This window comes from Mandrillus leucophaeus, unplaced genomic scaffold, assembly GCF_000951045.1.
Source record: "Mandrillus leucophaeus isolate KB7577 unplaced genomic scaffold, Mleu.le_1.0 Scaffold22, whole genome shotgun sequence".
In the NCBI taxonomy this organism is placed as follows: domain Eukaryota; kingdom Metazoa; phylum Chordata; class Mammalia; order Primates; family Cercopithecidae; genus Mandrillus; species Mandrillus leucophaeus.
In genome coordinates this window covers 3,682,251-3,694,162 of record NW_012102254.1, presented here as the reverse complement: position 1 = coordinate 3,694,162, position 11,912 = coordinate 3,682,251, and the positions used below count along the sequence as shown (strand labels likewise).

Genomic DNA, 11,912 nt, shown 5'->3' with positions numbered 1-11,912 from the left:
TCCACCTCGGCCGTGGTTCTGCAAATCCATTTTCTTCTTAATCTAACACTTTGCACTAACACTCCATCTTCAAAAAATTAGGGCTAGGATGAGTAAAGCCAGGGTGCAGGAGAAGGACCTCTTTGCTTCCCCTGGAACGGGGGCCTGTTCCACCCACTGCCATCCAGTGGAGAAGGCTAGAAGACCACCTGGATGTCCCCACTTACAAGAAGGTAAGGAAGAAAGGACAGGCATCCACGTTTATAAAAGGCCTGTGTGCAAGATCTTGAGCTAGACACTTCATAGACCAACTTTCTCTGTTCTCCTAGCTACTGATGAGTTCAGAAGCTGTATCTCGATTTTATAGACAAGAGAGAGGCTCAGATTTTTCAAGACTTGCTCTGAGTCCCATAGATGTGATTAATGGAGCAGAGGTTTAAATCAGATCTGTCTCCAAAGTCCATTCTCTCCACTCCATCACTCAGCCTCCACCTGACAGCCTGGTTACAGTTTATATGTGTGATGGGTGGAGGCTCCTTCCCGGGGGGTACTTATTCCCAAGCACCTGGGGGTGAGAAGCGTAGAGGGATAGAAGGCCAGAGCCTAAGGGACAATCTAGGGTCAGCAACAACTCAAAGCATGACTGTGGGACATTCCTTCAGCCCAGGGTTTCCTGGTCTATCAGACAGGGATGAACCAACACATCCTGCTTCAAAGTTCTGCTTCAGGGATGGAACACAATTCTGCCACAATTGCCACGCAAATGTTATGACTGCCAACTGCCAAAGGCTGTCAAACAGGAGGCAGTGATCACCTTGGCTGACTTTGCAACCCGACTGCTGGGCCTGGGGATGTGGCCACGTGGGATGGGGATAGAGGCAACTTCTTGAGACATGATCAGGACATGGACAAGTCTGACTCCTCACCCAGCACACCAGGCTCTCACCCACTGCCTCTGTTCCTCCAGCAAGACTTGCTAGCCCCTCCCTCTGGTTCCCTCTTTTATCCCCTCCAACCTGGCCAGGGACCCTCCCTAGTACCCCCAAGTCAGAGAGTACCAGTGCATGCCCTCTACCTTGGCATTGCTCCCACTCTGTACTGGGCATTTTGTTCTGCTTGCTTTTTTTTTTTTTTTTGAGTCGGAGTCTCATTCTGTCACCCAGGCTGGAGTGCAATGGCACAATCTCTGGCTCAATACAACCTCCGCTTCCCGGGTTCAAGCAATTCTTCTGCATCGGCCTCCTGAGTAGCTGGGATTACAGGTGTCTGCCACCACGCCCGGCTAATTTTTTGTGTGTGTTTTTAGTAGAGACAGGGTTTCATCATACTGGCCAGGCTGGTCTCAAACTCCTGACCTCGTGATCCGCCCACCTCGGCCTCCCAAAGTGCTGGGATTACAGGCCTGAGCCACCGCGCCCGGCTCCTTTCTGTTTGTTTTTTAGTCCTCCCACCTCAGCCTCCCAAATAGCTGGGACTGCAGGTGCGGGCCACCATGCCCGGGTAATTTTGTTTATTTTTATTTGTAGAGATGGGGTCTTGTTATGTTGCCCATGCTGGTCTTGAACTCCTGAGCTCAAGTGATCTGCCCACCTTGGCCTCCCAAAGTGCTGGGATTACAGGTGTGAGTCACCACACCCGGCCCGCACTCCCATTTCTTGAGTGTGTAAATCACAACTATACCACTCTGAATCACCAGCACTTAACTCCACAGGGTACATACACAGATGGCCCCAAATCAGCATCTGATGGAGATACCAGCCATGAAGATGGCCAACTTCCAAGCCCTCTGCCCAGCTTTGGGCTCCCAAGGCTGATCTGATGGTTATCTGGGTTTCCACCTGCCCCTTCGCTCTCAACAACTGGAGCTCAGGTACAAACACAGTTTCTTGTAAGTCAGGCTGAAGGGAGCAAGTCCTCCAGAGGTGCACCATTCAATAAGGCAATCACGAGTCAAGTGTGGCTGTTTAAACGTGAACTAAGATTAAATGTCACAGTAGCCACATTTTTTTTTTTTTTTTTTTTTTGAGACAGGATCTCACAGTGTCGCCCAGGCTGGAGTGCAGTGACATGATCTCAGCTCACTGCAACCTCTGCCCCTGCCAGGCTGAAGTGATTCTCCTCCCTCAGTCTCCCAAGCAGCTGGAACTACAGGTGCACGACACCATTCCAGGTTAATTTTTTGTATTTTCTGTGGAGATGGGGATTTGTCATATTGCCCAGGCTGGTCTCAAACTCCTGGGTCATATTGCCCAGGCTGGTGTCAAACTCCTGGACTCAAGTGATCCTCCTGCCTCCACCTCCCAAAATGCTGGGATTATAGCAAGCTTGTACAACCCACAGCCCAAGTTCCAGGACTGCTTCGAATGCAGCCCAACACAAATTTGTAAACTTTCTTAAAACATCAGGAGATATTTTTTGTGATTTTTTTTTAAGTTCATCAGTTGTTGTTAGTGTTAGTGTATTTTATGTGTGGCCCAAGACCATTCTTCTTCTTTCAGGGTGGCCCAGGGAAGATAAAAGATTGGACACCCCTGGATAATAGGCATGAGCTACTATGCCTGGCCAGTAGCCACATTTCAAGGGCTTGAAAGTCACAGGTGGCCCATGGCTACAGTACTAGACAGTGCACATTAGAACACTATCACTGCACAAAGTTCTACTGAGCAACACTGCTGCTCTAATCTCTAGAGCCAGGTGACAACCAGGAATTGCTGGTTGCCTGGAACCTGCAACCTGACAGCCAGATCTCAGCCCCAAGGGCTGGTCAGCCAGACAGCCAGTCTCCCTGTCTCAGGGCAGCAAGAGACAGCCCAATTCAGGGCAAATGCTCAGGAAAGCTGACAGCCAAGGGGCAAATGTTTATGCCAAGTTAATCACCTTTAGAGAGCCTCCATTTGGCTGCTGAGGAAGAGGTCAACGGAGGACAGAGTGGCCTCACACTGCCCTACCCGACAGCACTGTAAAGAGATGCCAGAGTTTCATCCACACAGCCTTGAACTGTTCACCTACTCACCTAGCCTGGAACTTCTGGATGAGCATCAGGAAATGAGGTTCAAATACAATACAGAAAAGTGTGCCCAGGCTGGCTACCATCCCTGCTGGAAACCCTGGCTCTTGTAAAACTTGGCTACTAGAGTACCCCAGTCCAGCACTTTCAGACTGTAACCCTGCCCCAGTCACTGCCAAGTGCTTGCTGTCAAACTCCCTGGAGCATCTCCATTCTTACCTCTATGCACCTGCATGTTCCCACCTCTAAAATGCTCCCTGGGAACACTCTTCTTTCCAGCTACCTCAATGACCTTCTCCCACTTTCCACCCTCCATGGCTCAGCTCAAGTTCCACGCTGCCTTCCCATGAAGCTTCCCCAGGCTCTGCCTGGCCTTCCCCGAAAATGAACCCAGCAGTACTGTCTTTCCACCTGTCAACGGGAACGGACTGACCTACAAGATGCTGCTTCAGGCAGTGCTGTGTCCTCTACAGAATCCCCTTCCCACAGCGGGTCTTGCATGGGCTGGAATCCAAGAGACATCACTTCCCCTCATCGGCCTTGGACATCCCAGCTTTTCTCAGCCTCTTGCCTTGCTCCCCTCACTAATAAGTGGCATCAAGTGGGCTGACCAGGAAGACTTTGTAAAACTACAGCTGCTTGACTACAACATAGAATAACATAGAATAACATACGGAAACATTGCAACCCCTAATCTTGTCTCTCTCCATCTGCCACAATCTCAGGACCCTGATTTGTCATAATATCAGTAAATTATGAGTTTATAGTCTGGTGAGAGTTAGGAAGAAAGATAAAACTGTGAGGAAAACCAACTCCATGCCTGAAATTCCTAAGGCCTCCAGCAAAACCATGCACATAGTAAAAACTCAACGAAGGACCTGCCACTGAGTACTAGGAAACCAGCAAGATGCCATCCTCATGGGGCAGACAGGTGCTTGCCAAGTGCAGGCAGAGGAGATGCTCAATCCTGGAGTCTGTTGTCACATCAGAAACCTGAACTAAAAATGTGAAGCCACTTCCTCTCTGAGGGAGGAGACTCAAGGGGTTCTATGTGGCCACAGCAGGCAGTCATACTTCCTCCCCTGACTCCCCACTTAAAAGGTCCCGCAGAAAGGGCCATAGGCTGGAAAATGAACTAAAAGTTTAGACCGTTACCTGTTCTGTCCCCAGGCATTCACCTTAATAAAAAAAAATCACTCAAAAAACTGTAGGGATTAAATACGACACTAAAAATACATGCAACAAAATAAAAAACAGATAAATTCAACTTCATCAAATTTTAAAGTCTTTGTGCAGCAAATGAGACTATCCACCAGGTGTGGTGGTTCACACCTGTAATCTCAACACTTTGGGAGGCCAAAGCAGGAGGACTGCTTGAGGCCAGGAGTTTGAGACCAGCTTGGGAAACACAGTGAGACCCCCATCTCTACAAAAAAATTAATTTAAAAAAAAAAATGACACTACCAAGAGAATGAACAGAAAATCCAGAGAATGGGAAAAAAATATCACTAATCTCATCTCTAATAACGATTTAATATCCAGAATATATGAACAATTCAATGACAACTCAATAACAAGAAAAAGAGCCCAGTTAAAAATATGGGCGGCTGGGCACGGTAGCTCACGCCTGTAATCTCAGCACTTTGGGAGGCCGAGGCAGGCAGATCACAAGGTCAAGAGATCGAGACCATCCTGGCTAACACAGTGAAACCCCGTCTCTATTAAAAATACAAAAAATTAGCTGGGCACGGTGGTGGGCGCCTGTAGTCCCAGCTACTCGGGAGGCTGAGGCAGGAGAATGGTTTGAATCCGGGAGGCAGGGCTGGCAGTGAGCCGAGACCGCGCCACTGCACTCCAGCCTGGGCGACAGAGTGAGATTCCATCTCAAAAAAAATTTAAAAAAATGGGCAAAGGGAACCTGGATACTTCTTCAAAGAAAATATAAATACAAATGGCAAACAAGCATATGAAAGGATGTTCAACATCACTCACCATTGGGGAAATGCAAATCAAAACCACAATGGGATATCATCATCTCACACCCATTAGGATGGCTATAATTAAAAAAGCAAAAAAAGAAGACGGCTGGGCTTGGTGGCTCACACTTGTAATCCTAGCATTTTTGGAGGCCAAGGCAGGAGGATCATTTGAACCCAAGAGTTCAAGACCGGCCTGGGGCAACACAGTGAGACTCCTGACTCCTTAAAAAAAAAAGAAAAGAAAATTAAAGAGAAGGAAATAATAACTGCTGGGGAGGATGTGGAGAAACTGGAAGCCTTGCACACTGCTGCTGGAATGTAAATGGTGCAGCCACCACTGAAAACACTATGGTGTTTCCTCAAAAAGCTAAACAGAGAATTATCATATGATCCGGCTGTTTTCCCTACACATGGTTACATTCCTCTCCCTGCTATATAAACCCCCAATTTTAGTTCGTCGAAAAGACAGATTTGAGATTGATCTCCCTTCTCCTCACCTGACATCACCCGAATTTTAAAAAAAAAAAAGGCCGGGTGTGGTGGCTCACACCTGTAATCCCAGCACTTTGGAAGGCTGAGGTGGGTGGATCACCTGAGGTCAGGAGTTCGAGACCAGCCTGACCAACATGGTGAAACCCCGTCTCTACTAAAATACAAAAATTAGCAGGGCATGGCGGTATAATGCCAGCTACTGGGGAGGCTGAGGCAGGAGAATCACTTGAACCTGGGAGGTGGAAGTTGCAGTGAGCCAAGATCCTGCCATTGCACTCCAGCCTGGGCAACAAGAGCGAAACTCTGTCTCAAAAAAAAAAAAAAAATATTAATCCCAGCTACTTGAGAGGCTGAGACAGCAGAATTGCTTGAACCCAGGAGGTGGAGACTGCAGTGAGCTGAGATTGCACCACTGCATTCCAGCCCGGGGAACAAGAGCGAAACTCCATTTCAAAAAAAAAAAAAATATTTACCATATGATCCAGTAATTCCACTTCTGGCTACATACCCAAAAGAATTCAAAGCAGTAGATACTCAAACAGGTATCTGTACTCCCATGTTTTTTCTTTTTTTTTTAGATGGAGTCTCACTCTGTCGCCCAGGCTGGCATGAGTGGTGGGATCTTGGCTTACTGCAAGCTCCGCCTCCCGGGTTCATGCCATTCTCCTGCCTCAGCCTCCCAAGCAGCTGGGACTACAGGCACCCACCACCACGCCCGGCTAATTTTTTGTATTTTTAATAGAGACGGTGTCACTGTGTTAGCCAGGATGGTCTCAATCTCCTGACTTCGTGATCCGCCCACCTCAGCTTCCCAAAGTGCTGGGATTACAGGCGTGAGCCACCGCACCTGGCCTCGTACTCCCATGTTTATAGCAGCGTTATTCACAACAGGCAAAACGTAGAAGCAACCCAACTAAACAAAATATGGTATACACAACGGAATATTATTCAGCCTTTAAAAAGGACTGAGATTCTGACACATGCTACAACATGGATGAAGTATGAAGACATGCTAAGTAAAATAAGCCAGTCACAGTAGGACAAATACTGTATGATTTGATTATATGAGGTACCTAGAGTAGTCAAATTCAGAGATAGGAAGTAGAACAGTGATTGCCAGGGGCTGGGGAAAGGGGAAATGGAGAGTTACTGTTTAACAGGTACAGAGTTTGGGATGATGAAAATGTTCTGGACACTGAATTATACATTTAAAATGGTTAAAATGGTATATTGTATGTGTATTTTCCCACAATTTTAAAACACAGAAAAAATAACAATCAGGCCATATTTCCAGCCCTCTGAGAGAATCCCTCTTTAAAGGCCAGTTCTCCTGATGATCTAGCACGTCCTTCCCTGGCAATGGGCCTTGTGTATGCTATTTTGTCCTTTGCATTCCGACTTCAAACCTGGCCCCAATAACCTGAGCCCTAAATTCAAGCAAACAGCTCAGGTGGACTAGCCATTGTTTGAAAGGCTGAGGCTTGAGCTTCTCTGGGACAGGCAATTTAGGGGATGTCTGTTATGTTTGACAGGCAGCCAACAAAAGCAGAAGCCACTCTAGCCAGCTTTCACTCTCTATTACTTCCCTTTTCAGTTTCACACAGGACCCCAGACTGCCATGCAGTAAGGAAAATAGGGGTCACACTGTTCAGCCTGTTTTTTCAGTTGGAAAGTGGGAAGTGCCCTCCCATCTCTGACAGGTCTAGCTGTTTAACATTCTTTGTACTTCATACACTGAAAGACACCGCTTTCACCCATCTGACAACAGAACCAACAACTATGGCCCTCACTGGTCTGTCTCTACAGCCCTTTCACACAGATTATCCCATCAGATCTCACAATAACCCAATGAGAACGAACGTGTAGGGATTGTCATTCCCCACTGGAGACATGAAGAAACCCGGACTCAGAGAGATGAAGCAACGTGTCCCAAGTCCAAGTAAAAAGCAAACTAGTGTTTGCACACAGGTAGTGAACTTCAGAATAATTCTTCCTCTCCATTACGTTGGAAAGATGAACAAAATAGAAATGGAACTTTTCATTTGGTGTTAAACGACAGCAAGGAAAACTGCTTTCGAATATGGCAACTAATAGGCTAGTAAGCCCATCCCTAAAGGAAGAACTAACGCCCTCTTCTTTTTTCCCTTTTTTTTTTTTTTTTTTTTTTTTCTTTTTTTGAGACCGGTCTCATTCCGTAACCTAGGCTGGAGTGCAGCGGCGCGATCTCGGCTCACTGCAACCTCTGCCTCCCAGTTCAAGCGATCCTCCTGCCTCAGCCTCCCGAGTAACTGGGATTACAGGTGCCTGCCACCACACCTGGCTAATTTTTGTATTTTCAGTAGAACCGGGGTTTCACCATGTAGATCAGGCTGATCTCAAACTCCTGAACTCAGGTGATCCGCCCGCCTGGGCCTCCCAAAGTGCGGGACTACAGACACGAGCCATTGTGCCCGGCCTTCGTTCCCAATTTCTAAGGCCCACCCTAAGTTACTAAGTTAGAAATAGATCTTTTCTTTCTTTTTTTTTTTTTTGAGACAAAGTCTCGCTCTGTCGCCCAGGCTGGAGTGCAGTGGCAGGATCTCGGCTCACTGCAAGCTCCGCCTCCTGGGTTCACGCCATTCTCCTGCCTCAGCCTCCCGAGTAGCTGGGACTACAGGCGCCCGCCACCACGCCCTGCTAATTTTTGTATTTTTAGTAGGGGCGGGGTTTCGCCGTGTTACCCAGGCTGGTCTCCAACTACTAACCTCAAATGATCCGCCTGCCTCGGCCTCCCAAAGTACTGGGATTACAGGCGTGAGCCACCGCGCCCGGCCTCTTTTTGATTTTTGCACGCAACGACTCCGGCTGCGTACCCATTGCTGTCACTTGCTGCCCTGTCCAAGGAGTGCTGCCGGACTGGGGAGTCTGTCTGACTCAGAATCGAAGGCAGGGGTTAAAGACCAGCTAGGCCATCGATAAACGTAACAAATCACGCCTAACCCAACAAGTATCCGAATCTACAGGCAACCCTAGACACCTACACGAGCAATACCCGGGAAGCAGGAGTCAGACTGCGGATGGCTGACCACTGCCTTACCCACCCCCGCGCATGCGCGACGACCGCACCAGCGCCAGAGGATTCCCACGCAAAGCAGCCCCAGACATCGTGGGAGGGCGCCGTCTTCTCGCGCATGCGTTACCGCCCGCGCATGCGCGTCCTCGGCAGCCGTCTTTCCTTATTAGCCCTCCGCTCTCCTCAAGCCCGACCCGGACCCCGAATCGCCTCAACGACGACCCTCACTCCACATTTCTCACCTTGCGGCCGGTTTTCTCCCGTAGGGCCTTCAGCCGTTCCTTTCGCCGCAACGCCTCTTCCTCTAGCCGGCCCACACCGGCCGTAGTCGCCTCCATCTTGCCCGCCGACGCCCCTCCCTTTCTCTCGTCTTGCATCGCGCAGGCCTAAGGACAGCGGATAAATGTCTCGCGGCCAATCCAAGGACGAGAATGAGAGACTGGAAGGTCCTGAAAGCCAATCAATGCGGGGGTATTATGGAAGAGCCCGCCCCGCCTCGCCCTGCCCCGCCCTACCCCGCCCTTATTCTTCCGGGCAACTTGCCTAGTGGGTGGGGAGCCAGCAAAAAAAAAAAAAAAAAAAAAAGCTAAGGCTCGATTTATCCAATGCTGATCAGTCAAAGAGCAGCAAGTGGAATTCAGACCCGAGAGAAGGTGAAAGGAGTGCGTCGATCGCTCCGGTTTTGCATAAGCACTAACCACACTAATCACTCCATGCTGGCGTCTTGGAATGCCCTGACCCATCCTTGTCCACTTGACCTGACAAGGCTCGAATGCCTTCAGGAAACCTTCCCTGGGCCGGGCGCAGTGGCTTACGCCCGTAATCCCTGCACTTTGGGAGGCCGAGGCGGGCGGACCACGAGATCAGGAGATGGAGACCATCCTGGCCAACATGGTGAAACCCCGTCTCTACTAAAAATACAAAAATTAACTGGTCGTGGTGGCGCGTGTCTGTAATCCCAGCTACTCGGGAGGCTGAGGCAGGAGAATCGCTTGAACCAGGGAGGCGGAGGTTGCAGTGAGCCGAGATCGTGCCACTGCACTCCAGCCTGGCGGCAGAGCAAGACTCCGTCTCAAAAAAAAAAAAAAAAAAAAAAAAGCCTTTCCTGACCCTCCACTTCAATCCCACCCTAATATAAGATATGCCTCACACCTCTACCGCTGTCAGTGGCTCCCCAGACTCACCTGACAAGTGCCCCTAAGCCCCTCTGTGACCACTCTCAGCTCAGACAAAAGCCTGTACAGTGAGGGACCTGACTGTATGGCTGTTTCCCTCTGGACTCAAAGATGATCCCCTCTCACTCCCATCCCCTCCTGCAGCAGCAACGTCCTCAGGGTCAAGTTACCTTTCCCGGGGAAGAGCAAACCCCAACCTGGGTCCAGTGGGCCTCAAGGACTGCCCCCAATCCCCAGTTTAGAAAGTCTTGGTTTGGCCTTGACTGCAAGTCACCACAAGATTCATGGCTCCCCAGCAGAAGCTGCCAGAGTCTTCTTTCCTGCATGAACTAGAGTGTCCTGATAACCGAGAGACCACTTCAGCTGAAGTCGAGATATTCTTTCAGTATGTGGGGGTCCCCAAAGCCACACACCCCCCCCCACTTGGGAATAGGAGACCATGCCTCCCCCCGCCTCCACTGCCAGGGGACAACTAGCCTCTTAGGCTGTTCCCTCCCTGAGGCCTCCCTTCCCAAGCTGGCTACAGGTGGACATCCACTCTTCCCCTTCCAACTCCCTTCAGAGACCCTTGGGCCACAGACCACAGGTCTAGCCCTCCCTTCACTAACCGTCTTGTCCTCACTAAGCCTTCTTTCCTGTAGTGGATGGGTTGCTCTGCCAAGGCCTGGCATGCAGGTTGGAGGTGCTCAGGAAACCCCAGCTCAGAGCTATGATGGATGGAGCAGGACAAAAGTCCAGACTGGAGGCATGGACCAAGAAGCTAGGAGAACAAAACAGGACAGGGTCTCTGTTCTCTTGGCCACCCAAGGCCTAGGAGTCTCCAGACTGGTCAACTCCTGGAACCAATAGCACCTCTCTGGGCCCAGCAAACTTCTCCCCAGCCCCAACAAAGGGCCTGATCCCTGGGGACCTGACCCACCAGGGGTTGGGTCCCTCCTACCATCATCCTGTGCCCCTTTCCCCATGCCCTCACCTCACAGTCTGGGCATGCCCAGGTGGTCCTCATTTGGCCAACCTGGGCCTCAGTTTCTCCATCTGTAAAACAGAGCTGGCCGGGTGCGGTGGCTCACGCCTGTAATCCCAGCACTTTGGGAGGCCAAGGCGGGTGGATCACGAGGTCAGGAGATCCAAACCATCCTGGCTAACACGGTGGAACCCCGTCTCTACTAAAAATACAAAAAATTAGCTGGACCTGGTGGCACGCGCCTATAGTCCCAGTGACTCAGGAGGCTGAGGCAGAATGGTGTGAACCCGGGAGGCGGAGGTTGCAGTGAGCCGAGATCGCGTCACTGCACTCCAGCCTGGGCGACAGTGTCTCAAAAACAAACAAACAAACAAAAAACAGAGCCATGAGGCACCCACCTCTTGAGGTTAAAGAAACAACATATGTGAAGCAAGTTCTGGGCCCTGGAGTTGGGGAGTGGGGGGAACCCCTCCACTGGAGCGTTTGGGAAGGCTTCCTGGAGAAGGGAGGGGGACCCGTGGGAACGGTCTAGGTCTAAGCCTCTCTGGGATCTGGGAGGGCACCGCGGCCCCGAAGGTATTTCAGGCTAGTCCTGCTGCTAACTTCCCACCATCACACTCCACAAACAGCTAGAGCTCAAAAGTTGCGTTTTGGTCTTCCCATAAAGCGACAGAGTAGCACCTGGCATTTGATAAGCGCTACAAGGGGTCGTCATGGTGGTGGTGGTGATTATTGGGGTGTGTGTGTGTGTGTGTGTGTGTGTGTGTGTGTGTGTTTTGAGACGGAGTCTCGCTCTGTGGCCCAGGCTGGTGTGCAGTGGTGCAATCTCGGCTCACTGCAAGCTCCGCCTTCCGGGTTCACACCATTCTCCTGCCTCAGCCTCCCAAGTAGCTGGGACTACAGGTGCCCGCCACTACGCCCGGCTAATATTTTGTATTTTTAGTAGAGACGGGGTTTCACCGCGTTAGCCAGGATGGTCTCGATCTCCTGACCTCGTGATCCGCCCGCCTTGGCCGCCCAAAGTGCTGGGATTACAGGCGTGAGCCACCGCGCCCGGCCAATGGTGGTCATTATTGTTGAAGGACCCTCGCCACCCCCACGCGGCCCGCCGCCCCTTCCCTGAATGGCGGCAACTGCAGTCAGGCCAGCAGCGTCCTGGGCGGATTCAGACCCTGGAGAAGTCTGAAATTCCTCACCCCGACCCTCGTCCAGGAGGCTCAGGCTGGCCCTTCCAATGGCACTGGTGGGGCGGGGCGGGGCGGCG

The 11,912-nt window shown here is 50.6% G+C and overlaps 1 protein-coding gene across 2 annotated transcripts in view; it reads right to left on the bottom strand.

The window, feature by feature from the left end:
* The window catches only part of CCDC12 (coiled-coil domain containing 12), a 62,876-nt gene that overhangs the window by 48,536 nt on the left and 2,428 nt on the right, over nt 1-11,912 (bottom strand). For both annotated transcript variants that reach the window (XM_011981046.1, XM_011981045.1), the window contains exon 2: nt 8,752-8,958. In XM_011981046.1, the coding sequence (XP_011836436.1) occupies nt 8,752-8,886 (135 nt within the window). In that variant the 5' untranslated portion in view covers nt 8,887-8,958. The remainder of the gene's footprint in view (nt 1-8,751; nt 8,959-11,912) is intronic.